Source organism: Protobothrops mucrosquamatus, unplaced genomic scaffold, assembly GCF_001527695.2.
Source record: "Protobothrops mucrosquamatus isolate PMUCROS unplaced genomic scaffold, P.Mucros_1.0 scaffold_257, whole genome shotgun sequence".
NCBI classification, from domain to species: domain Eukaryota; kingdom Metazoa; phylum Chordata; class Lepidosauria; order Squamata; family Viperidae; genus Protobothrops; species Protobothrops mucrosquamatus.
In genome coordinates, this window is record NW_015386333.1 from 1725000 (window position 1) to 1750794 (window position 25795).

Genomic DNA, 25795 nt, shown 5'->3' on the forward strand with positions numbered 1-25795 from the left:
AAGACCACCCCGCCAAGGGGGAAAGGCGCGCAGTTGGGCACCGTCTGCCTTCGGCGTCCCTTTAAACGGTGCTCGGATATTGTAAGTCCATAAAGAACTGGGGAAAAATATTGACTCGAGTATAAGCCGAGGGGGGCATTTTTCAGCTCAAAAAATGGGCTGAAAAACTCGGCTTATACTCGAGTATATACGGTATATTTTGCATATCCTTAATTGTTCACATGTTGCCATGAGAATATGAAAAACAGATTGCGTGTCCAGACATTTCTAGCCAATGTCATTGACACCAGTCAATAATGACTTGAACTTATTCATATCAATACTGTGGGCAAGCCAATTTTCAAATGTTTCTGAAACAGTTTGGAAGAAGTCTTGCCACAAAGATTGCTAAGGCACTATGAATAATGTATTTATTAGCCACAATTTTAATGTGAAAATTCAGTAGTCCATTATTTCTAGTAGCAAAAGATTCCAATCCATTGTAATAGTTATTTATGGATATAATTTGGGGTTCAATTCTTATTAAGAGCTGAGAATTGTTAATCCTTGCATGGTGATGTAGATGCTGTAACTAAACTCAGACAAAATTAGAATCTTTTTGAATGAACTATAAATGTAGCAAGAATAAGTCACTTGAGTCATATTTTATTCCTTAATGCGTTGCCTGATCAAAAATATGATTTGATACTTCATCTGTTGTAGCATTTAAATAAAGTAATGCAGTGCCAGCCATGTGGTTGTATGTTTGAATGACTTTCTGGTTGATTTTCTAAAAAAAAGGCTTGCAGGATAATTCCAGTGGTTTTCTTTTCTCCATCCTTCTACTCTAATACAGAAGTCTCCACCCTTTTGGGCAGCAGGGACCGGTTATGTGGAAAGTTTTTTCTGCGGACAGGAGGGGGCATGGTTTTGTGTGCTGCATTCCGCGGATGGGGCTTTGCTTGTTTGTGCAAACCAGTTGCTGGCATGTCACGGCCCGGTACCGGTCCACAGACTGGGGGTTGGGGACCCCTACTCTAATAGCCAGCTTGTTAGAAAACCACAAATAAGATAGGGAAGTGGTAGATCATCCTTAGTTCTTCATTCTTTTAATGAACCCAATGCAAAAAGATCATTTTGCTGTATTTTTAATGTATTTAACCCTACAATTGTTTTTCATTTCATTGTTTTTATTATAACAGATAAAAATAGATTAATAAAAGCATTTTGTGCCTATTATTTCCAAATTAGTGGGCAGAATCTTCAGGATGTCTAATCTGATTCTTTGCTTATTAGATTCATGTTCCTTATGACTTTTTAATGGGATTCATGCCCTTCCCAGGAGGTGGTGGATAACTGTAATGTCAACTTTAAGGGAGGAGATGATTTGTCCCTTCCTCAAGAAGTGATCACTGCACCCATTGGACAACTTTTTCTCTGTCTCTTCTTACTGAGAAAGTGGTTCAGTTACAGATTCGAAGGTTCTGATTCTGATAACCCCTTTCAAACAAGTTTCAGGCCAGGATATAGGACTAAAGTGGCATCCTTTTGGATGAACCATGGAGGAGCCAGGAGGGCAATATAATTTTGCTGGCTCTTGGTCTTAAGTAGTTTTAGATAAGTATCAGCCATGGTATCCTACTGCCTGCCTGTAGGGATTAGATTTGTGAGACACTATACTTTTCTTTCTCCATTGTCAGTTCCAATTGATGTTGGAGGGATGGGAATTTGAAACTGGCACCCCTGATATCTGGTGTACCACAAGGCCGTAGACTCGTCTGTTCTGTTTCACATCTATATGAAGCCATTGAATGAACTCATCCACCATTTCTTGAGGCTGTCTCAGTATCTAGATTCTAGAAGGTTAAGTGTCAAGCTGGGGAGAAAGACACTCAAGTTCAAAGTTTTTCATAGTTTTTCTGGATCCAACGAAGGGATGCTGATAAAGGCCATACAAAACATGCACTTCAATTAATCATTGAGTATTATGGAAAGAATGGCTGCAGCATTGATATTCCAAGAAATCAAAACTTTTCCCCTTGTGCTAACTGCTGAAGAACAAATTTCATGGTCCTCCATTATTGTAGCAAGGCAGTGTGTTTGAATGAATTATTTTTGTGTAGTTCATTGGATACGAATTCACTATTTTTTAAAAGATTAATTAGCATGTTATGGGATACACATAAAACTGCATAAAATTATAATTTGTAATATTAATTTCAGAGAACATGTGATGAGTACTTATCCTAAAATGCACCATGCTGTACATCCCAGCTCCCAATATAAAAATTGCTTAAGTTGCTCTTCTGTTAGTGATGTTGAAATGCTGAAGACACACACAACCCACCTATAATCAGTAACTCTGATGGAAGATATAAAGTTTTGTCAAGATACTTCTCCTTAACAGACTTTCCAGATTAGTTTTTGTGTTGCATTATATCAAAGTGAGAATTGCACAATTGTATGTCAATCTCTAGCAACCAACTAAAATTCACAGGTATATCACTAAAACAATGTAATACTGATTTTAATATATTAACATTTATTATTAAAGTTTTCAAATAGCTAGCTCTGTTGCCCTCATTCTTGCAAAAATCAAGGAAGAGACCAATTCATAATGAAATTCACTGGCTGCGGTTCTAGGATATACAAGGAGACCTAATTCAAAAGTTTCTGTTGATTTTGGTGGGCAGTGTTTTATTCAATTATTTGCGATAGTGAATATTCATCAAAGACAGCACACTTAAAAAGTCATATTTTTTAGGTCTCAAGGATGGTCAGGCAGTTTCTGAAGTCTTGGGAAAAGATTGTCTACTGGGGTGGTTGGAAACAAGTATATGTTACTTGGAAATCGTCTTTGAGAGCTAGTTGGTCTAGTAAAGGCACCAAATTAGAATAGGAGGTCATGAGTTCTAGTCTCTCCTTAGGCATGAAAGGTGACTGGGCAAGTTACTCTCAGCCCAACCTATCTCAGGGTTGTTGAGAAAAATAGGAAGTAGTATGTTCATGGTGAAATGGGCAGCCAACAATTTTAATAAATAATGCCACTGTAAGTTATTTTTACAAAATAATTTGAGATATAAATCCATATATAAATGAAATAAATATGGTTCCAAATAGATGGAGACTATATAAGTAAAGACAGAAGTTAAAATCCATTGCAATGGATAGTAGCCAGGAGATACACTATAGACTAGTGGTGGTGAACCTATGGCACGGGTGCCAGAGGCGGCACTCGGAGCCCTCTCTGTGGGCACACATGCCATTGCCCCAGCCTTGCCTCTCCCCGTGACCCCCTCCTCACCAGCAGCCCTCCTGGATAAGAGTTGCCCCCGAGCGTGGCCCACGCAGAGCAGTGCAGCCAAGGACATGGCAGCCAGGCAGCGTAGACAAGACTCTGCCCTCATGTCCCATCGTGCTCAGTTGATGTGGGGCGTGGGCAGAGGGAATGGCTGCCATGGCACTGTTGGATGATCTGCGGTGGGCCCTGGAGGCGGTGAGTGGCCCTGCGGGCAGGCGGGGTGGGGGCGGGGCCAGTTTTGGGGCACTCAGTCTCTAAAAGGTTCGCCATCACTGTCTTAGAGGGAACTCTGAAACATCTCAGGATGTTTGTGAAGGAGCACATGAAGTTTCAATCTTTCATGATGCTTCAGGCAGTATTTCTAACTATACTTTTTTATGACTGGGAAAACTTTCTTGCAAGACAAACGTTGGATCACCACAGGGCTACATCCATTTTGATTTTTTTTTTTTTGGCATCCATGAAGAAATGGCTCCTGCTACTTTCTTACAATAAGCTTTTCTGGCTTCGCAGCGTAGCTTATTTCCCTGAAATTCTCTGGTGATTTTCAAGAAAAGGACCAGAGCCAATAAAGCGATCAACAAATTATTGTTCAGAAGTTGAAAAAAAAAAAAAGAATTTCAGAATCACATACAGGTCATTCTTTAACGACATTTCGAAGTTACAACAGCACGGAAAAAAAAGTGGCCTATAACCAGTCCTTCCACTTCACAATGGTTGTAGCATCCCTAGGGTCACATGATCAACCTTCAGGCACTCAGCAAGGAAAATATATTTATGTTGGTTACAGCAGGGGTAGGCAACCTTGGCTTTTATGACTCGTGGACTTCAGCTCCCAGAATTCCTGAGCCAGCCACGCTGAGGGGAAAGGGAGAGGTTTCCAAGCTGAGCCACACTGGCTCAGGAATTCTGGGAATTGAAGTCCACGAGTCATAAAAGAGCCAAGGTTGCCTACCCCTGGGTTACAGCATCTAGGGGTCACGTGATCACCATTTCTGACTTTCCCAGCGATCTTTTGACAAGCAGTCAATGGAGGAAACTGGATTTACTTAACCACTGCACGAGGGAATTTCGACCAATTTTTTTCGTTTACCATGGCAAAGGTGATAAAATTGGGCACGACTCATTGGAGAGTCTTGCTTAGGAACCGAACATCTCAATTTGTGGTCATAACCTGAGGACTATCTACGCAGCCCAACCGCATCTCTTCTAAAGTTCCCAGAGTGAGCGTGGCCAAAGTCTCACTCCCACGCTCCCTTTTTTGTTTTTTGCATTTTTAAGAAGTTTTAAAGCCTTACAGGGCTTTATAGGACATGAGATTCTTTTAGCTCTAGGACAGTGGTGGTGAACCTATGGCACGGGTGCCAGAGGTGGCACTCAGAGCCCTCTCTGTGGGCACGTGCGCCATCGCCCCAGTCCTAGGCCTTCAGCTGGGTTTTATAAAACCTTTTCGCTTTAGGTCTTCACCGCCATGTACAAAAAAAAAAAAAGGTTCAGTCAGTCAATTTCAACTTTTCGCGGAAAAAAAAAAAGATCTTGCAAAGTTGGAATTGATTGATTGAACTTTTTAGTCCCACCCAGTCTGCCGTTACCACCGCAGCCATGCCCACCCAATGGGCCACACCCACCCAATGGGCCACACCCACCCGGCACTCGACGATGCATAAGTGGGTTTTGGGTTGCAGTTTGGGCACTCAGTCTCTAAAAGGTTCGCCATCGCTGCTATAGACACTAGCAAAACTTTTTACTATGGAAGGTTTTATAACCTGGCTAATAAGATACATTTAACAAAAAAAATTGTAAGCTTTTAGCTCTCTATATTAAAATTAGAAGACCCTGCCAGTGAATGTATGCCATTTTATATATGTATCTTTATATATGAAGGTAAATTATATACATAAAGCAGTAATCGAACCAAAAGCTGCAATTAAAAAGTAGTGAACAACAAAAACATTTAGTTTTAAGACTTGTATATAGAACAGGTCATGTTTCGGGTCATATTTATGCAGAAATATTGAACATTAAAAAGGATTCACAAACTTTTAAACACCACTGTATAAATCAGCATCCTCAAACTCAGCCACAGCGGTATTTTGTCGCATCTCTAGAAGTTAGATTACAGAAAGGTTGGTTGATGCTATATCTGTGATGCTGAAAAGTTTGGAACAATCCCAGCTGGTTTTGTTTGAGGGGGAAAACCTTTTTATTTGTGAAGCATCTTTAAGTTCCTGTTGCTTTCTTATACTCCAAGGATAGAAAATTAGCTTTCAGGCTCACTATGCCATAATTGTTAATTAAGCTGATTAAGTCACTGCAAAGTGCTCAAAACTATGTACCAATTATATTTGTCTATTTCAATATATGTGTGAAAGTAAGCTTATCAGAAAAATTAGAAATGCATTCAAAATACATTAAATTCCACATGTGCCAAAAAAAGGATGGAGGAACCTGTTCATTGCAACAGCAGGTATTTGGGGTATTACTTTTTGTGAATTATCTATATCTAATGCTGTTTTCAAAATTCCAGTTCAGCAATTGAGTTTTTAAAGTATTGAGCTAATTTATTTTCCCTTTTTTATACAGAGCTATGAAGCCAAATGATGACTTTTTCTGTTTAATGTAGATTGAAGAAAATGGTTACTGGTTGATGAACATCTCTTTTCCTTAAAATTTAAAAATCTATCCCACATGATTAGAAATATACTATCATTGTTAATAATAAGTTCCATTACATTCTTCTAGATAAATTGTGATTGGTATATGAACTGTTAAAGCAATATAACTATACTTAAAAAAGCTGCTTCTAAAACTGCAGAACCAATACTTTTTGTAAGCAGAGACAGACACTGGGCAATTGTCACAAGTCAATTATTGGTATTGTTAGAAAACAACAAAGTTGCTCAAGAAAGGAAGATTTTTTCCCCATAAACTTAGATGACCATCCCTTATGTAATGTATTCCCCAACTCTCAGATTTCTAATTGCATACTTATAACCCACTGCTAAAATATTTCAATAAATGTTTCTTAAATACAATAATGTAAATCATCATAGAATAGAATATCTTTATTGTCACTGTGTAACTCACAACAAAATTAAGTTATCATAGGTGTTATAAAAGTAAAAGTAATATATATTTAACCACTTCATCTAGACTAATATGGGTGCAAGAAACTTATTTTCTAGAGGAGGTCTGGACTGAAATGTGGTCAATTGCAACGAAGTCCAAAGTCTGATATGGGAGCTATTTGGAGCTTTATTGTTTACTTCCACCCCTAAAGTTCTTTTCTGTTTGACAATCAGGTGTCTGCTTATGCATGTATGTGCACGTCAGCATCTCACGGAGGCTAGGACATAACACTTAGAACACAGGAAATGAGTTTTTCTCTCTCTTAGGTCAGTTCTTAAATATATGAAAACCAGTTTATGATTTTATGAACATATTATATGCATGCTGAAAAATATGTATTTTAAGCTGCCAACATGATTAAGAAACAAACATTAATACATAATATTAAAACAATTACATCATCTACCAAGACAAGAAAATGATTTCTCAGAAAAAGCTGCACGATTTCAGAAATTCCATATAAGTTAAAAACATGCACTGAATTGAAAGCTAAGGCTGTTGTCTTCTACTTGCTGACAAAATAATTGTCTGAAAGGGACATAAACTTTCTCCACTCTATCAAAGTTAGCTTCCTAATACAATTTCATATAGTAAAAAAAATCATTTGGTTCAGTAACATATATTTCACTTAAAATATTTCATGGACAAAGCAGCAACAATATCTTTGTATGGAGTGTCTGAATCTGACTTGGTCCGAGGGAGATGGCATAATTTACAGAAAGCAGGAGAGCGCAGCAGAAGGTTATGTGAAAGGCCTATGAAGCTGGAAGATACCCAATACAAAGCTAGTATCTGAAACAAAAGAAAAGGAAAAAGGACATACTAATTTTAACAAAGTGAATAAAAGTAGTACTATTGCCAAATAAATAGTCGCCTTAACATCCCTCATTAAGAATGTCCACAAGTGAAAAAAAAAAGCTTGAATACATTGTTATCCCATTTTCCTCCTAGGAATTCAGAATGATAAACAAGGTATATACTCCTCTAATTTTATCTTTATGTGTCATATATTAGGATGAGGAATAGTGAATAATCCATGGTTCCATGAGATCCTATTTAATATGACTGAAATATCCAGCAATTTCTAAACAGGAAGCCATCTTAAAAATTGAGGTTTGTAAACCATAGTTTACACACAGCATTTGAAATTATTGATTTTAATATGTCAGACTGTTTTCTTCACATTTGTTATGTAGCATTAAAATTCGCAACCGTTTATCACTAATCAGCTTGTATAAATTTTAGATCCTACCTTGACTGACTCAAAAAGACATTCCTCCAAGTAGGTCATTTATATGGCAAAAGAATATGCATAATAATGTGCAGCAAGATTTAACGTCTTATTTTATGATCTCTAAATCAGGTCCCCAGCCCCCGGTCCATGGACTGGCACTGCTCTGCAGCATGCCAGAAATCGGGCTGTGCAAACAAGCAAAGCCCCATCTGCAGGATGCAGGCAGCATATGAAGCCATGCCCCCTCTGGTCCGTGGAAAAACCTCTCTCCACAGAACCAGTCCCTGGTGCCCAAAACTTTGGGGGCTGCTGCTCTAGATCATTTCCAAATTCCATCTGTGGCACATATATCACTAGTTGGGCACAAGGTTTGAATTCAAATCCCTACTAAGCCGTCACACAATATAGGAAACACTTAGCACTATAAGTATTGATAAGCTAGCAATACCAATCTAAAATAACAATAGCACTTAGACTTATATACAGCTTCATAGTGCTTTACAACCCTCTCTAAGTGTTTTAAAGTCAGCCTATTGCCCCCAACAATCTGAGTCCTCATTTTACCGACCTCGGAGGGATGGAAGGCTGAATCAACCTTGAGCCAGTGGGAATTGAACTGCCAAACCACTGATTTTGCAAAGGAAAAACAATATTCTTAATAATATAATTCCCCTAAGATTTAGATCAAGTCGTTCACTGTTGGAAGTAAAGACCATTTGCAGCTAATATAATATACTGTACTAACAAACTTACTGATGGAACATTTGAAGCAATGGGGATCATTAACACAGAGGCTGCTCGAAAAAAGTTGGTAGCATACTTCCAAAACCGGGATGTTTCAGTTTTTCTTAAACTAAAAATCTGGAAAGACAAAATTAGAAACAGCAAGAAATCAGCTAGGATTATATTTACTGAATAATATTCTGGACAAATTAGCTGATTATTTCCATATTTACACTTTTTTAGAGCCATAGAATTCCACAGTATGATGGAGGGCCTTATGACAGGGAATTACAAGTCAAGAATTAGAGATTTTGATAATCAAACACAATAGAAATACAGAAATGATCACACGTAAAATTTTAGTTAACTTGCACAATTGAGAAAATACTGATGTATCTTCTGAGGTATGGATGCCAAATAAGAAGTTAAAGTACAATTGACATAACCCATTCTATTATGATTTTGTATGTATTTTTAGGTCCATGTTTTTTCATTAAACCAAACCTTTAACAGCATAAAATATGTTTACCAAGTATCTTTTAAAGTTCATTTACAAAATTAACATTTTAAAATTTCCAATTGTGTTCTTTATAACAAACTACTCATCACATGTAAAACTACAAATGCTGCCAACTTAAACAATTTCCTTTCTTTGGGCAAAATTACTCTGTATCTAGTACTGTGAATGAATTTTGTAGTCACTTGTTTTGAAGTCTCACAACAGGCTGTCATATTTATGCCAATTATTATGACCCGGAATGTTTGAGCTATTTTCAAACTAAGGACTCAGGTTAATCACTACAGTATGAGAAATATATAACCATTGGCAATGATATCCACACATACTAAAGCAGTTTGTTCCTAATGTAGCTACATGAACGTTACAGAGATAAGGACTGCAGGTCTACAAATTAAACCTATGTAGGCAACCATCTAGCTCAGGGCTTTTCAACCTTTTCACCGATTGTACCACTTTAGGATAAGGCAATATTCGAGTACCACCAGTCAACTAAGGAGTCAAAAACTTGATGACCAAAAAACCCCGAACAAAGTGATAAAGTACAGGCAACAGTTCACTTAGTGACTGTCCAAAGTTACAACAGCACTAAAAAGTGACTTATGACCATTTTTCACACTTATGACCGTTGCAGCACCCCCAGGGTCATGTGATTTACATTTGGATGCTTGGCAATTGATTCATATTTCTGATGGTCACAGTGTCCCAGGGTCATGTGACCCCTTTTGCAATCTTTTGACAAGCAAAGTCAATGGCTGGGGGGCGCTTGTGGGGGAGCAGGCGGGGCTAGGGAGAGGGATCCAGGGGTCTTCAGTGGAGTGGAGTGGAACTGAGGTGGACACCAGGGCATGGTCCAATAGAGGAGCCTCACTGTCCCTCTTGGGCTGCACAGGGGACTCCTAGATGGTGGTGCAGGCTGCCCAGAGCCCTGGGCAGCAGAGGGAAAGCACCCAGCCCGGTCCTCAAGCTCCTGGAGCACTAGGACCCTGCAGCTCAACCCAGTCCAGCCCCACTTTCCTGAGGGGGCGCTGGCTGCACTTACCTCCTCCTCGAGGCTGCTACTGTGCTCACTCTCCTTGACCAGGTTGCTCAGAGTGGATGCAGGAGGCCAAAGTGTGTGGGTCAGAGGGAGGCCCACTCCCTCTTCATGCGAGGAGACCTGGCTTTATAACAAAAGCATCCATTGCAATAGGATGGGAGACCACCAGATTAGGCCAGGAAGAAGGGTCAAGGGGATGGCGAAAGGGCAGCAGGGCTGCTGGTGGCCAAGTACTAAGGCAGGACTTCCCTCAGAGCCTCCCTTCCTCTCATTATAATCTCCTTCCTTACTTCTTCCCTTTTCTTTTTTTCCTTCCCTCTTCATTCTTTCTTTTTTTCTTCCTTTCCCTCTTTCCTTCTTTTTCCTTCCTTGCTCTCTTCCCCGCTTTCCTTCTTTTTCTTTTCCTCTTTCCCTTTCTCCTTTCCAGTCCCTTCTTGGATGCTCAAATGCAAAAGGGAAATATTTCTCGATGCCTCCTTGCCTTGTGATCAAATGCCACTTTTGCTAGTAGTTTATGGCCACTTAAAAGATTGAGAACAAACCAGGCTGTTTATCCCATGTTTGCATTTAGTGGGGGCGTCCATAGACAACAGTACAGCAAAACTGTCAAAATGGTGGCTGAGATAGTTGATCAGAGCTCCTCCGTTTTTTATGTGCCACAGCGTTAGCATTTAGGAACAGAAGTAGTTTAGTTGCTTTTCTATTAATACATAATCCTTAAAGGGCTCCCTTGTAGGGACCCTGCCTTGGTCTAACTGAGACTGGAAATATAGCAAAGGAAAATATTTTCCCCACTCTGCTTTGTCCTGTTTTCCCCACTGGAAATGGCTGCTGGCAACACACAAGGAGGGGACACTTGAAGAGCTCACAATTCAAGAATACCAATGTTAACTTGGATTGCCAACAAAGTTCTGTCTGTGACAAAACAGAACACAAAATTGCTTTCTCCTTCAAACCAGGGCATTTCCCTCCCTCCCTCCTTCCTTCCTGCTCAGAAAAGGATGATGGGAGGTGGGGAGATTGCCAGCGCTGCTGGTTGCCATGCTGCCGCCGGCCATTGCTATCCCACGCAGGCAGGGGCATCCCAGTGAAAGGGAAGCCTGGTGGCCGTGAGGCTAAGTCAGCGAGCGGGCATGGCACTGATCTACCGGTGGGGGCCATCAAAGCCGGAATGCGCTCAGCCTTAGATCCATGGGGCAGCCCTGAAGCCAGCGAGCCCCCCCATTGTCTCTGCCCCCCCGGGGGTGCACAGAGAAGGTGGCGAGTGCACGAGCCCTGGTGTCCTGGGGGAAAGGGAAGTACTTCACTTACCTTTTTTCTTTCTCAGTGGTCAGCAGAGATGGTCAGCAGGGATGCCGGGTGCTTGCCGCCTCCTCTTCACGCACACAGGGGGCAGGGGCTGCCCCTCGTTGCCCCTTTCCCGCCAAAACCTTTTATATCTTCTCCTCCCCCCCCCCCTCTTCAGTGGCACCTCCAACTTCCGGAAACTCTGATCAGCTGGAGCCTGGCACTGATCTTGGCGCTTCTGCCAAGCTCCGACAGCCCTGCAGCTCCAGCTGTTTCTCCCTCGGGCTTATGTGGCGCTGTCGCCGCTTCAGCTCATTCCTCTCTGCCCTGTTACCATTTCTCTAGAATGGTCACGTGCCACCTGCCAGGTGCCAAAATACCACTGGTGGTACGTGTACCACCGGTTGAAAAGCCCTGATCTAGTTATTTAGATCAACTATCTACATACAATCTGCCCTGGAAATTAAGATAAATTCTGTCTATGAGATCTGGAATTAGATAACTTGTTTATAATAAACAAGGACAAGTATAAAAAATGGAAAGGGGCACATAGCTAAGGAAGAATAAAAGCAAATATGAAGTGAGGAAAGCTAAGGCTCAAAATGAACTAAGGCTTGCGACAAAAGTCAAGGATAACAAAAAAAGCTTCTTTCAACATGTAAAAAGCAAGAAAAAAGTCAAGGAAACGATTGGTCCATTAGTGGGAGAAAGTGGCAAGAAGGTGACAAGCAACAGGAAGAAAGTAGAACTACTTAACTCATTTTTTGATTGACGCCCACAACCACATTCCAATGAACATAGTGAGGGACACTATGTGGTAAAATAAGAAAACTAGAACATGGTCTGACCCAATCTTGGTTACTATTAAGTATCCCTCTCACAGCTTCAGTGCACTTACCATCGTCTATATTAATTTTGTTTACAATTTGTTAATTTTAATGTAATTTATTTAATTTTTATGAGCAGCTCAGAGTTGTTGAGAGTCATACAATATACAAATTTAATACATTATGTCTATGTCTAAGATGCTATCTGAATCTTAAATCTACAATATAGTCAGCAGCAGCAGTCACTGCACTTCTTATAACATTCATCTTGTCAGGAATTATTGAAATCAAGCAAAAGCATACAATTTCCAAATGAAAATTAAATATAAAGATGCTCCTGGGATAGCATCTTGATATTTCACCAAGGTCTGAAAGGTAAGAGTGCAAATACCAGCATTAACTTTATTTCATTTACTGTTATCCTCCTCTCTGTACAATATAACTTGTTTAATAATTGGCTGTTTCTAATTCTATAGGTACTGTAGACACTGTGCTTACTTCTAAATATTTCCTGTTTAGTGTTTTGAAAACTGTGGGGAGCCAGTATTAATTTAGAATTATATAGACAGAATAAATAAATTATATTCTGTCTATATAATTCTAATCTAATCTACCCAATGATTTTATAATAGATCTAATACCTCTACTATCAGTAGATTGAGAAGTCCAAGAGTGATTGGCAAAATCCAAGTTGAGTCAGGTAAAGTGAGATCCTTAAACCAGAGTATGCCTCCTGTGGAAAACTGCTGCTGAATTAAAAGCCCTGTTGAAAATACACAAATAATTGGCATATTATTATTTATTGTAAATATGGCAAATACTTTAGAGCATTGATATAGAATGGATACAATGAATTTAAACTAGGAATTGCAAAAAGGACTAGCAACAGCAACTTCTGGATGTTGGCTCTTTCCTATTGAATTAGATCTATAACCAATAGAGCTAGATCTACCAATAGGTTAGATCAGGGGTAGGCAACCTTGGCTCTTTTATGACTCGTGGACCTCAACTCCCAAAATTCCTGAGCCAGCGTGGCTCAGCTTGGAAACTCTCCCTTTCCCCTCAGCATGGCTGGCTCAGGAATTCTGGGAGTTGAAGTCCATGAGTCATAAAAGAGCCAAGATTGCCTACCCCTGGGTTAGACTAAAGCAATAGTTGAGAAGTCACTGCAATTTTTCTCTTAAATTCAGATTTTTGAATTACATAACTTCACTAATAATTATGCTTATACGTTTTACATGTTAAATATTATTCAACAGCTTCCAAGGTAAATAGGTCAGACACAGACCTTTATTATTATTGGATCTCTGTCTGTCTGTCTGTCACACACACACAAGACACACAGACACAGACACACACACACACGTAGAGTAATGCTTCTGCCTCCTAATTCCTCACAACGACACCCCTTTAAGGTGGTTTGAGTTGAGAGAGTCAGTCAGTTTTCATGCCTATATAGGCAGTGTTTTTGAATCAGTATTGACTCCTGGTGTCTGCCTGGACAAGTCCCTGCAGTTTTCTTGACAAGCTTTCAGAAGTGGTTTGCCATTACCTGCTTCCCAGGATTAAAAGAAAGTGACTGGCTTAAAGTTACCTTGCTAGCTTTGCAACCATAGTGAAATTAGAATTTATAGTCCTCCAATTTTTAGCCTGAGGCTTTAACCACTACACCAAATTGGCTCACTATGCAAAGCATTTTGCTGCACCAGATAAAAAACTGTATATAATATTCAATAAATAGCTTTTGCTGATTAACTCTTGTTGCTCTACTATAATGCACTAAAACTTGAATAATTATGTTGGATATTGTTTATACTTCTCTCCTCCCCATGCACTGGTTTCAATAAGAGATGGGGCGTTGTCTTACCTGAACGCCTTTTCTCAGCACGGAGATGGAGGATCCACCCATGGGTTGAGACTGTATTCCTGCCCAATCAGATCAAGTCAGCCAAAGTTGTCACGCCCTGTCCTTGGACCTATGCCCAGTCTTGACGCGAGCGTAGCACTTGACTGATCGATGACGTACTGGCTCATACACTAATTACCTACAAGGCTAAATAATACCCTATAACAGAGGGAGGGAGGTGGATCCTCCATCTCCGTGCTGAGAAAAGGCGTTCAGGTAAGACAACGCCCCTTCTCCAGCACTGGAGATGGAGGATCCACCCATGGGACATACCAAAGCCTACTGTCCCTGAGGGTGGGAAGCAGACCGGTCCGGTGTGGCACTTTGGCATACTACTTGCTGGAGAACTCTCCTACCAAAGGAAGCCTCTTCCGAGGCAAATTTATCGACTTTGTAGTGCCGAATAAAAGGAGACGGAGTGGACCATGTGGCCGCTCTACAAACCTCCTCAATGGTCGCTTGAGTGTCCCAAGCCGCAGATGTGGAAGCGCTCCGTGTGGAGTGCGCTGTGACCACTCGTGGAACCGGCAAAGACTCCGCTCGATATGCCTCGGTGATGCACGCCCTAATCCACCTGCCAATGGTGGAAGAGGAAACCTTCCTACCCTTGGAAGAGGTGTGAAAGGAGACAAACAGGGCTTCTGATGTGCGGAAACCCGCTGTCCATGCAATATAGTAACGGAGCGCCCTGCGGACATCTAAGCAATGCCATTGCCGTTCCAGGGTACGCGATGGTTCAGGGCTAAAGTCAGGTAGAATAACCTCTTGGCTCCTGTGAAAGAGGGAATTCACCTTTGGGACAAAGGTAGGGTCCAGACGGAGTACCACACGGTCCGGGTGGAAAATGCACAAATCCTTACGGACCGACAGTGCCGCTAGCTCTGATATACGTCGAGCCGACGTGATGGCCACTAAAAAGGCTGTCTTCTGAGACAGGTGACCCATATCGCACGATGCTAATGGTTCGAAGGGCGCCCTTGTTAGAGCCCTAAGAACCCGGGGCAACTCCCAGGAAGGATATCTATGTACTGTCGGTGGCCTGATGTTAGCTGCCCCCTTAAGAAAGGAGCGTATCATTGGGTGGTGAGCTAACGACCCTCCGTGTTCCCAGGCGAGAACAGTAGAGAGCGCAGCTAGTTGCCTACGCAAGGTATTAGGGGCCAAACCTTTGTCCAAGCCGTCCGACAGATATTCCAAAATAATAGGAATATTGAGTCGTGAGAGAGCCAACTTATGTTTGTCGCACCAAGCACAAAAGTTTTTCCACGTTGCCTCATAGATGCGATTCGTGGATGGGCGACGGGATGCCTGTATAACCTCAATGACTCTTAAAGAGCAAGATTGCCTCGACAAATAGTTGCGCTCAAGTGCCAGACGGCTAGCTGCAGCCACTGGGGATCCGGATGAAGGATGGCTCCCTGACTGAGTGATATCCTGTCTGGCGGAATCCTCCACGGATCTGTTGTGGAGAGACCCAGCAGGTCGGCAAACCACCAATACGGGGCTACCAGTAGAATCTCCGCGCCTTCCCGGAGCAGTTTGCGTACCACCGCCGGGAGAAGAGGGAGAGGCGGGAAAGCATACAGCAGACCCCGAGGCCATGGAGAGCGCAGCGCATCTACCTGTTCCGCTCCCTGAGCCGGGAAGTGGGAGAAGAAGCGGGGGAGCTGGGTGTTGGCCGGCGAGGCGTATAGGTCCACTAAAGGTAGACCAAAGCGATGGCAGATCTCTTTGAAGACCCTCGGGTGAATCCTCCACTCTGAGTGGTCTATTGTCGCTCTGCTCAAGACATCTGCCTGGGTATTGTCCTTCCCCGCGATGTGCTCGGCCTTGATGGACGCTAGGTTGTGCTCTGCCCAGGTCCCCAATATTAATGCCTCGTTCAGAAGGATTCGAGAATGAGTGCCCCCCTGCCTGTTTATATGAGCCTTGGCCGTCATGTTGTCCGTGAGGACAAGTACATGACGCCTCCTGACCTGGCTGTGGAAGTGAAGGAGAGCTAGATGTACGGCCCTCAGTTCCAACCAGTTGATGTCGTGACGGAGGTCTGAATGAGACCAACGGCCCTGTGCCCAGTGGGAATGAAGATGCGCCCCCCATCCAAAGAGGCTGGCATCGGTCGTGAGGAGGAGCCGCTCCGGCTCCTTGAACAACGACCCTCTGAGGACGGCTGGGGACAGCCACCATTTGAGGGAAAGCGAGGTCTGAGATGGAAGCCTCACCCTTCTCTGAGAGGCACTGATGTTCTGCCTCTGGAAGGGGAGTAGGAACCACTGCAATTCCCTGGAGTGTAGCCTGGCCCACGGCACTATGTCTATGGCTGATATCATCTGTCCTAGCACCCTGGAAAGGCTGAGTAGAGAAACCTTCTGCCCCTTGCGAACTTGGCGGATGGATTTTCTCAGGTTGGTCAAACGTTCCTGAGACAGATACACCCGGCATTCCCTGGTGTCTATGACGGCCCCTAAATGCAATAGCCGAGTCGTGGGGACCATATGACTCTTGGGGAAGTTTACCGAGAACCCTTGATCCTGGAGCAGCTGTACTACCCAGTCGAGATCCTGTCGTGCCGAGTGGTCGGAGGTTGACTGGATCAGGATGTCGTCCAGGTAACACTGGACCCTGATCGGTACCATCCGAAGGCGAGCTGCCAGGACCGCCAGGATCTTGGTAAACACCCTGGGGGCCGACGAGAGGCCAAAGGGTAGAGCTCTGTATTGATAATGTCCTCCCTTGTAACTGAACCGTAGAAACCGCCGTTGATCGACAGAGATGGGGATATGGAGATACACTTCCGTGAGATCGATGGATGTCAGGAAGTCTCCCTTCCTCACGCTCCCCAAAATGGAGCGGAGCGTCTGCATCTTGAATTTTTGATATTTTATATGATGATTCAAATTTTTTAGATCCAGGATGGCTCTCCATCCTCCTGATGGTTTTGGAACGACAAAGAGGATGGAGTAAAATCCCCGACCTCTCTGGTCCACCGGAACGGTTTCTACGGCCCTTATTTCCAGAAGATGCTGGATGGCCTGGCTCATCAGCTTTCTTTTGGTCAGGTTTCGGGGGAATGGGCAAGAAATGAACCTGTTTGCAGGTGTGGAGATGAACTCCAGGTAGAGGCCGGACCTTAATGTGTTCAGAACCCACTTGTCCATGGTGGTGGCCTCCCATTGGTGGAAGAATAGCGACAGTCTGCCCCCTATGGGAAGTCCTGTTGCCGGGGAGTCACCTGGAGCGACGAAATGGCCGGCCGCTCCCCCGAAAGGGCCGCTTCCCCTGATTGCCCTGGTATTGTTGCCTGGGCTTGCTCGCCGGCCTGTCAAACTGCCCTTCTTGTCGTTCCGGTCTGGGTGGGAAAGGACGAAAAGAGTTTGAATAATTATACCTATCCCCCCCCGAAAGGACTGCCTACGGGTGACATAATTTTGCCTCCTGTCAAATTTCTTAAGTATATGGTTGAGTACTTTGTGCTTATCCTTATTCTCCGAGAGATAAGGAGTCAAAGCCTCACCAAATAATTTACCACCCTGGTACGGGGCAGAGGACAGACGCCACTTGGATTTGGCATCAGCATGCCAATGCTTAAGCCAAAGCATGCGTCGACTGGTGATCCCTGAAGCCATGGCTCTGGAAGCAAACTTAGTTGCCTGGAGCGTAGCATCCGAGGCATACTCCATAGCTGCCACCATCTTACTGATGTCCTGTTGAGAGCAGACATCATCCTTGGGGGTGCGGGCCTGCAGTTGTTTTAGCCAACGGTGGGCTGCTCTAGTGAAAAACGACGCTGAGGTCGTTGCCCTAATGGCCCAAGCGGAAGCCTGGTGGATCCTGCGAAAAGACAACTCGCACTTACGGTCCTCCGACTTCAATGCTTCCGACACATCCCCCGCTATGGCTGTTGGAGAAATCAATGGTCCGAAAGGCTCGTCCACCTCAGGGACCTCCAGCGCGTCCTCCAATTCCTTGGCCACGTTGAACAGTTTTTTGTCTGTGGAACTCGGAAGGGGAAAGGAGGCTGGTAACGCCCATTGTTTCTTAACCGCAGTTAGAAACATGGGCGGACATGGGATCCGGTGCTGAGCTGCCACCGGTTCAATAAAATTTGGATCAAGATCCGAATCGGGAGCAACAGCAGTTGTTGTGGAAGGGGGCTCAGAACCACGGTGTGCGGTGGAAGAGACCTTGCGGAGCAACGTAACAAACGCCGAAGGGTGGAACATTCCAGTGGGCGCCGGAGCGTCCGCCGACTGTTCTTCTTCCTCAGACATTGGAAACTCCTGGTCAGAGCCCTGATCAGGTAGCGACAATCCCTCAGAATACAAGGATTCAGCAGGTGAAGAGGGGCCGGACTGTGGTTCATCTGTCTGAAGTGGGGTAGGAGGGGGAACTATGACTGGAGGCTTAGGAACTGCCCTAGCGTTCAGAGCGCGGTCCACTGCCTGAGCAATCAACATGGACAATCGCTCCTCTGAAGGACAAGAAAGTTCGGTCTGGCGAAGTCCAGCCGCTGTAGGAGTGAAAGTGGCCTCTGGTATACAGTGATGCGACTGAGGAAGTGGACTCTGGGGCTCTTGCACCCGCCCCCCAGTCTGAGAATTGTCCAGTCGGGCTATTTTTTGCGCCCTAGAAAACTCTCTTTCCAGGGCTTGGTGTCTCCTGGTGGCGTGCTTATCTGCCCCCTTTAAAGTTTTCTTTGCAGACTTTGCCTTAGTATTTAGCACAGCCTTGTCTGATCCCTCCAGATGAGATGGCATAGCGTTTAAGACGGCCATTGAAGGGGACACGACCTCCTTCTCGAGGGACTCCATACTCTCCATCCTCTGATAGCGCAGGGGCTCAAGTGGGGCCTCCGGTATCTAGAGGGAATTATCACCTTGGGTGCGACCGGACGCAATTCCAAAGGACGCCAGGGACCCAGGTCCTGATGTATCCACAGGACGACAGACACGCTATGGGAGTGCCTGGTGCCCGTGGCAAACGTGTCACAAACAAGGACCGGTGCTCTGAGGGGTCACCGTAAGTCCTCTGAAAGTACTGGAAGTAACTAAAACCGATGCACGCCAAAATACTTCCAGTGAGTATGGAATCTAATAATAAACCTTGCAACAAGAGGCTGCCGTTGTACAACAGGGGCTGCCAACTAAATTGACCCAGGAGGCACCAAGCTAGGGAGAAAGGAGTCTCTTAAATCAACTGAACCAGCCCAGAAGGCCTGTGAGAAATGGTGATGGAACTTTTGCAGTCAAAATGGCCGCCGTTCTTAAAATGGCAGCCAGTCCTGAGGGGATTAGATCGCAAACCTAAAATGCGGAAATTAAATGCTTCTGCTGAGGAATTCTGTCCCCCAAAGGCCCGTTCTCCCCAAGGGGGGCGAACATATGAGTAATAATGTCCAAATTGGCCTCTAGCCCACTCTCTGTGTCCTTGCGCCCCACTGTCAAAATGGCGGCCGCGCCAGAACGAACTGTCAAAATTTGACAGTTGACAATTGACGAGAGTCCTGTGGGAGCGAAACGGCTGTTAACCGCTCCGCGATCATCCGCCTAACAGCAAACAGGCCGCCTAGTTCAGTTCCTCTTGTCCGTTTTCCAATCCGGAAAGAAGGACAAGCAAACGGCTGAAAATCGGCTGGCAATAAACTCAGGCCTTAAAGCCTCCCTAACAAACTGCTTTCCTCGTAGCGTCGCAGTCGCGATTTGCAAGAGGAAGGCCTTTGGCGCCGAAGGCCTTCTCCGCGAAAATCGTCTCCTCGGGGCTGCAGCCGCAATCCCCAGGAGCATAGCAGCCGCAATGTACGAGCGAGAAGCTTTTGCTGCTAAAATCTTTCTCTGCGAAGTTGGCCTCCCCGGGGATGCAGCCGCAATCCCCGTAATGAGAGGGCAAGTCGCTTTCCGGCTTTGCCGAAAAAAACTCGCGGAAGGAAAAAAGAGAGCTGGCCCTCTAAAATTTCCTAACTGCTCCTGATTTTTGAAATGTATGAAATTTAGATTCCGTGATTCTAAATTCCTCAGTTCAAAGCTGTGAGCTCCTGGAGGGAGGGGAGAAAGAAGGGATCCCCTTCTACCTCCCGATTAATCCCCCCCACTTCAGAGCTGACAGGAGAACTGTGAACCTAGAGAAAAAATTTTGAAAATCCAATTATAATAATTTACTAATCTGCTAAAAGATCAGACTGTACCTAAGAGCCAGAGTTGTACGTCCTGTTCTTGGGCAAGATCAAGTCAAGACTGGGCATAGGTCCAAGGACAGGGCGTGACAACTTTGGCTGACTTGATCTGATTGGGCAGGAATACAGTCTCAACCCATGGGTGGATCCTCCATCTCCAGTGCTGGAGAAATTACATTTCTTTCATTTCTTATTCAAATCTATATTATGAAGAGCTGTTTTACGCATAACATGTACATACTTATATACATATTATATAAATTACATATTTACAGACATATTATATAAATAATTACATATTAAATATCGCATTTATACCCTGCAGCAATTGCTACACTTTTGGCAGCATACATAAAAACAGTAACAATGCGAATTAAAATTACAATAAAAAATACAGAAAGAAGTTAGATATCATCGGGTATCAATCCCCAAAATTCTTTGGAGAAAAGCTCTGGTTTTAGAAATTTGGGAATTTTAATAAAATACACTTCCCACAGGAACCACTCCAGAGGACCAATCCAATGATGGAAAACACCTTCAGGCCTTGGCCCACCTATCCTCCCAAAAATGTAGGACACTAGTTGTTTGTCCTAGGATTATCAAAAGGGTTAGACTGATTTTCAAACAGTTAAATCTGAATTTCTAAACATATATTCAAAGTACTTTTAATTTTTTTTACTATACTATATTCATATTAAATCTGTTAGTTTATATATATGTGACTTGATTGTAGAAAGCTGGCAGGAAATTGCTTAATGATCAAGGGATTCAGTGTATGACTGCATCATTTAGTAATGGAAATTTCTGGTCCTAATTGCTGTTGTAAATCAAGGATTTTGTATAGTTTAGTTTATTGATTAGCCCATAAGCCATATCAAATACAGACTTTCAAACACAAATTATTAATAAAATCCTATAAAAACAATTTAAAATGAAATTGAAATAAAATACAATAATTTAATAAATAAGATAAAATTGTATCTCAGTATCACCCCTACAATCTACCCCAATCAGGCTAACATATGCCAATCTCAACCAAACCATTTTATTCAAGTACTGCCATGTTAAATATTGTTTTCAGATTCTAGCCGCACATAAGATATGTTGTTTTAATATGGGGTTCCCAATAGGTCATTCATTTAATATATAAACCAAGGTATTTGTCTCTCACCCTTATACAAACAATAATCAATAGTATGTGAGTCACGTCTTCTACCTCTACCGCTCCGCAAATGCAGATATGTCCATTATATGGTATAGAATGGAACCTCCCATATCTGACCATTGTATCAAGCTGTTTGAATCTTGCTCACATAAATATCTCCCTAAAATGTTTAGGCAATTATAACTTTAAATAGCTGTCTGTTTGAAAAGTACGGTAAGTTTATTTATTCAGCCATTTTAAGTTACCAGCCTTACTAAAAGTGGCTATATCATTTGTGCTTCTATGTCCATGATTCTTTGAGCAGCTTTTTTTTAACTTGTTCTACTGTTGCACAAGAGACAAGAGGACCACAGCTTCTTACAAAATTTGTCAGTTTAGTAATCCAAGAGGTTTGTAATTGTGATTTTATCTGCTCTACTAAACATAACTTAGAGAGTCTATCAATCTCCATTTCATTTATTTTGTACCAGTAATTATATGCTCTGATTTTAGACAGTGCATGAAATGTATAATTCAGCTCTAACTGCTGCAGATGTCCTTAGATATACACCTAAAATACATCTCAGGTGCTGGGACTGTTTGTTCTAATATAGCAGAATGTAGACCCCAAACCTCTGCTCCATACAAGAGCATAGGAATAACCTTGGCTTTATATACTTTAATTAATGGGGATAGGGACCCTGGGTAACTATGATTGTTTAATTTAAGCAGTAAATTCAAATGAGCTTTTGCTCCAAGTACATTCCGTTGATGATGGCAAATTCAACATCCAGTCTTGGAAAAAGTTACATCTAAATATAAGAAGGTGTTAACCTGTTCAATAGGTTCACCACCTAATTGCCATCTATGTCTGATGATGTTTTCCAAACATTATACTTTTTACAAATACTTTATTAATTTTCTATTTTTACAATCAAATACTTAACAGATGTGTTGTCTGAGTCCATTAATAATTCAATGGTATATATTATCTTCTTCAATCTAGATCCAATATTGTACCATCAAATATTTCCTATCTTCTTCCAGTAGTACCTATTTTCCCGCACTAAGCAAATACAATTCTAATTGTTATTAGTAAATATACAATTGAATATCAACATCTTTGTTACATTTTTCTCATATCAATAATATCAGTTTTAGATTACTTTTCTAATCAAAACATATCTTAATTGCATTTTCACTTAATATCCATATGCTCAATCAATAAATATCCTGCTTTCGCTTTTTTAATTTTAATTTCCCATCAGTGTTCAAAATGTCTCTATTGTTTATAATTTCAAAGTAATTTATATTTGGGTAACCAAAAGCTTCCCTTATTCAAACTTGTTAGCGTTTTCCTGTTTCCCTTCTTATACCAAAATCTAACATTCTAGTTACAAATCTTATCTTTCTAGTTATAATAGTACTTCTATTTCTAGCAATTATCTATTCTGCACCATATTCAAACATCTAGTTAATAATATAATATCCCATCTAATGAATCAAAACCTCTATTTTCTTCAGTCTTACTCTAGCTTTCTTCCTTTGTCAACTAACTTTCCAAGTCAGTGCATTTGAATCATCAAGTAATTTTTCCTCTATTTTTGTGTATATTGTTTAGAATAAGAAAGGCCATTTGGTTAAAGTATTTTTGAAAGAATGAACCCATTGATATTCATTAAACAGCCTCCCTCTTTCTCCAATTTTCCAGAGTTCTCCTAACAGCTCTATCTTCCATTGAATCAGTTCTTCCTTCTCCTCGAATATGTCCTGAATTCTTGCTTGGTAAGATGTCTTTTTCATTTCCGATATTATTGCTCCGTCTTCTAGTTCTTCAGTTGTCTGAATCTGTCAGTTGGTTTCTTCCTTTAAGTCCTCAATCTGCTTCCTCTAGTTTTCTTTCTATTTTCTGGGTTGCTAGTTCCTTCTTTGTAGTCATACTCTGAGTTTGTAAATTTAGATTATAAAATTGTTCTTTTATCTCCTTTGTGTTATTTCTAGTCTCATCATGAGCTAAAGCAATAGTCTCTTGTATTGATTTCAGCATGGAGAGAATTTCTTTCTGATCTTCATCCATATTTTCTTGATAGTATATCAAACTAAAGCCTTTGAGAACAGGTGTTAGAGATGTTTTTTTACCATTTCGAGTTGAGTATGGGATATCCATTTCATTTTTTGTAGGTGGTCTTTGTTAAGTCCGGAGAATAATGGCGCTTGAGACGAAGCATTTCTAACAAGTCTTTATTCTCTGCTTCCAAACTACGAACAACCCGAGCAGAGGCACGCAGGCCTCTATTTATACCTTCTGATCCCCGGGCATTTCCAACCAATCACAAGGCGGTCTTTTCCCGCCTTGCGCATGCGCGTAAGGCCGGCGCCACTCAGTCTGGTCCCGGGCAGCTTTTGCAAATGCCCGGGACTCTTGCAACGTCCCGAGCCTGCTTTTGCAGGCTCAGGACACAACACCCCTTCCCCCTAGATGAAATAATACTGCGCCCAACATGGACGCCATCATAATAATGATTTGTATAAATACTGTTGTATTAAGGTCACATTGTGTGTGTAAGGTGTGGGGCTGTTCCGTCGTACTGAGACCCGATGGCCCCAACATCGCTTCCATAAAGTCAACCAGCCTGGACCTCTAATTCAAGTTATTAATATATACATGCTCACCGCACGTAATCTGCAAGGTATTTGGGAGGGCCTTTGACCCTTAGCGACCTTCTCGGACCTGGGGAACTTGTAGTGTTTTCCCCGTTGCTTCCCACACTAGGTGAATTGCCCTGTGGTTGTCTTGTGACTTCTGTTTGACCTTCCTGCCCGTCTCCTAGGCTCGAGAAGTCAAGACTCTGTTGATCGCTATACCTGGTTGACCTACCACCTATGGAGTTTTCCAACCCCTCTGAACTCATCTCCGTGTTTCCTGACGGAGTGTGGTTTTCCTGGCTCCTTTCTGTAGTGATAGGGTCTAGGGATGCCTCCCTGTTAGCCCTTATGCGTGGGGACATCCTTCTATGAGCCATTTCTGCAAAGGACATGTTTCCCCTTTGTTTTGCCTGCTCTCTTGCATATTGTGAGTTGTGAGTATGCTCCCAGTTATTCTCCGTGTCTGGAGTATTGTTTGTGAGGTGTGGATAATTAGTATACCTCCGGTGGGACTCCCAGGCTGGAGTGTGTGTGGGGGTGTCTGTGTGCCCCCTTCCCCATGAATTGCTACTTGAATCACCTGTGGAACTTGGGTGTTGAGTACCCGTGTTGTTCCCCACAACCGTTGTTGGCAGCTGATTCTGATTCCCAGAATGCATTCCCCATTCCTCCTCCCCCCCTAGAGGAGACTGAGGAGGAACCCCAGGCGAGTCCCGCCTCACATGTAGTTGATCAATGTGGCAGCGAAGAACGCGGCTGTCCAGGGACACCTCGTAGGACAGAGGCCCCAAGACCTTGCAGACCACAGCTGGGACCCAGAGGTGTCCAGGCCCGTAGTTCCTGGCCCGGACAGGATCACCTTCACGCAGGACCCGTGGTGGGTGTGGCTGAGACACCTGTGAAGCTACACGCTCCGGATGCAGCCTGTCCAATTTAGTCACGAGCCGACGACCCCAACGGAGTTCGGCCGGGCACTTACCCGTGGCAGTGCACGGAGTAGTACGATGGGCTAGAAGAAAGTCAGCCAACCTGTGATGCCAATTGCCGTAGGTCAGCTTCTTGAGGGCGTCCTTGGTGACGCGGACCATCCGTTCAGCCAGACCGTTGGTGGAAGGATGGAAAGGAGCCGAAGCAGCGTGGCGGATCATGTTGGCCTGTAGAAATCCCTGAAACTCAGTAGAAGTAAATTGAGGACCGTTATCTCACACCAGAACATCTGGCAACCCGTGTGCAGCAAAAATGTTTCTCAACACTTGAATAATCTTGGCAGCTGTGGTAGAAGACACAGGCACGACCTCCAGCCACTTGGAATGGCTATCAACAACAACCAGGAAGAATTGTCCCTGAAAGGGCCCAGCGTAATCTATATGTATTCTAGACCATGGAGTGTGTGTTTCCTCCCACCTGTGCACAGGGGCCTGGGGCATTTCAGGCCTGGACTGCTGGCATGTATGACACCCATGTACCTGGGCCTCGATGGCCCGATCAATGCCAGGCCACCACAGATGGCTGCGCGCAAGTGCCTTCATCCTGACGATTCCAGGGTGGCCCTCATGTAATGAAATCAAGATTCTAGCCCTCAAGGAGGCCGGGATCACACTCTCGATCCCCAGAGGAGGCAGCCATTGAAAGTGGAAAACTCGTGCCTCTTGACCCAAAAACGTTGAAAATCTTCCGCAGGGCACCTGTCAGGCTAACCTGACAGCACCCATGACAGCACGCGTTTGAGCGTGTGGTCAGTGGCAGTTTCAGCAGCCACATCCCTAGCATTGAGGGGACACTCAGGCAACTCCTGAATGGACAATATGTGTACAGCAGGAGCGGGATCAGGCTCCACAGTAGGCAATGGCAGCCTACTCAATGCATCTGCATGACCCATTTCCTTGCCAGGCTT

At 43.3% G+C, this 25795-nt stretch overlaps 1 protein-coding gene across 1 annotated transcript in view; it reads right to left on the reverse strand.

Moving 5' to 3' along the window:
• Window positions 1-6233: 6233 nt before the first annotated feature.
• The window catches only part of LOC107302387 (cytochrome c oxidase assembly protein COX18, mitochondrial), a 46895-nt gene continuing 27333 nt past the window's right edge, over window positions 6234-25795 (reverse strand). The window contains exons 4-6 of the mRNA XM_015831487.1: window positions 12678-12799; window positions 8397-8504; window positions 6234-7201 (exon numbers count right to left, since the gene is read on the reverse strand). Coding sequence (XP_015686973.1) covers window positions 7034-7201; window positions 8397-8504; window positions 12678-12799 — 398 coding nt within the window. The 3' untranslated portion in view covers window positions 6234-7033. The remainder of the gene's footprint in view (window positions 7202-8396; window positions 8505-12677; window positions 12800-25795) is intronic.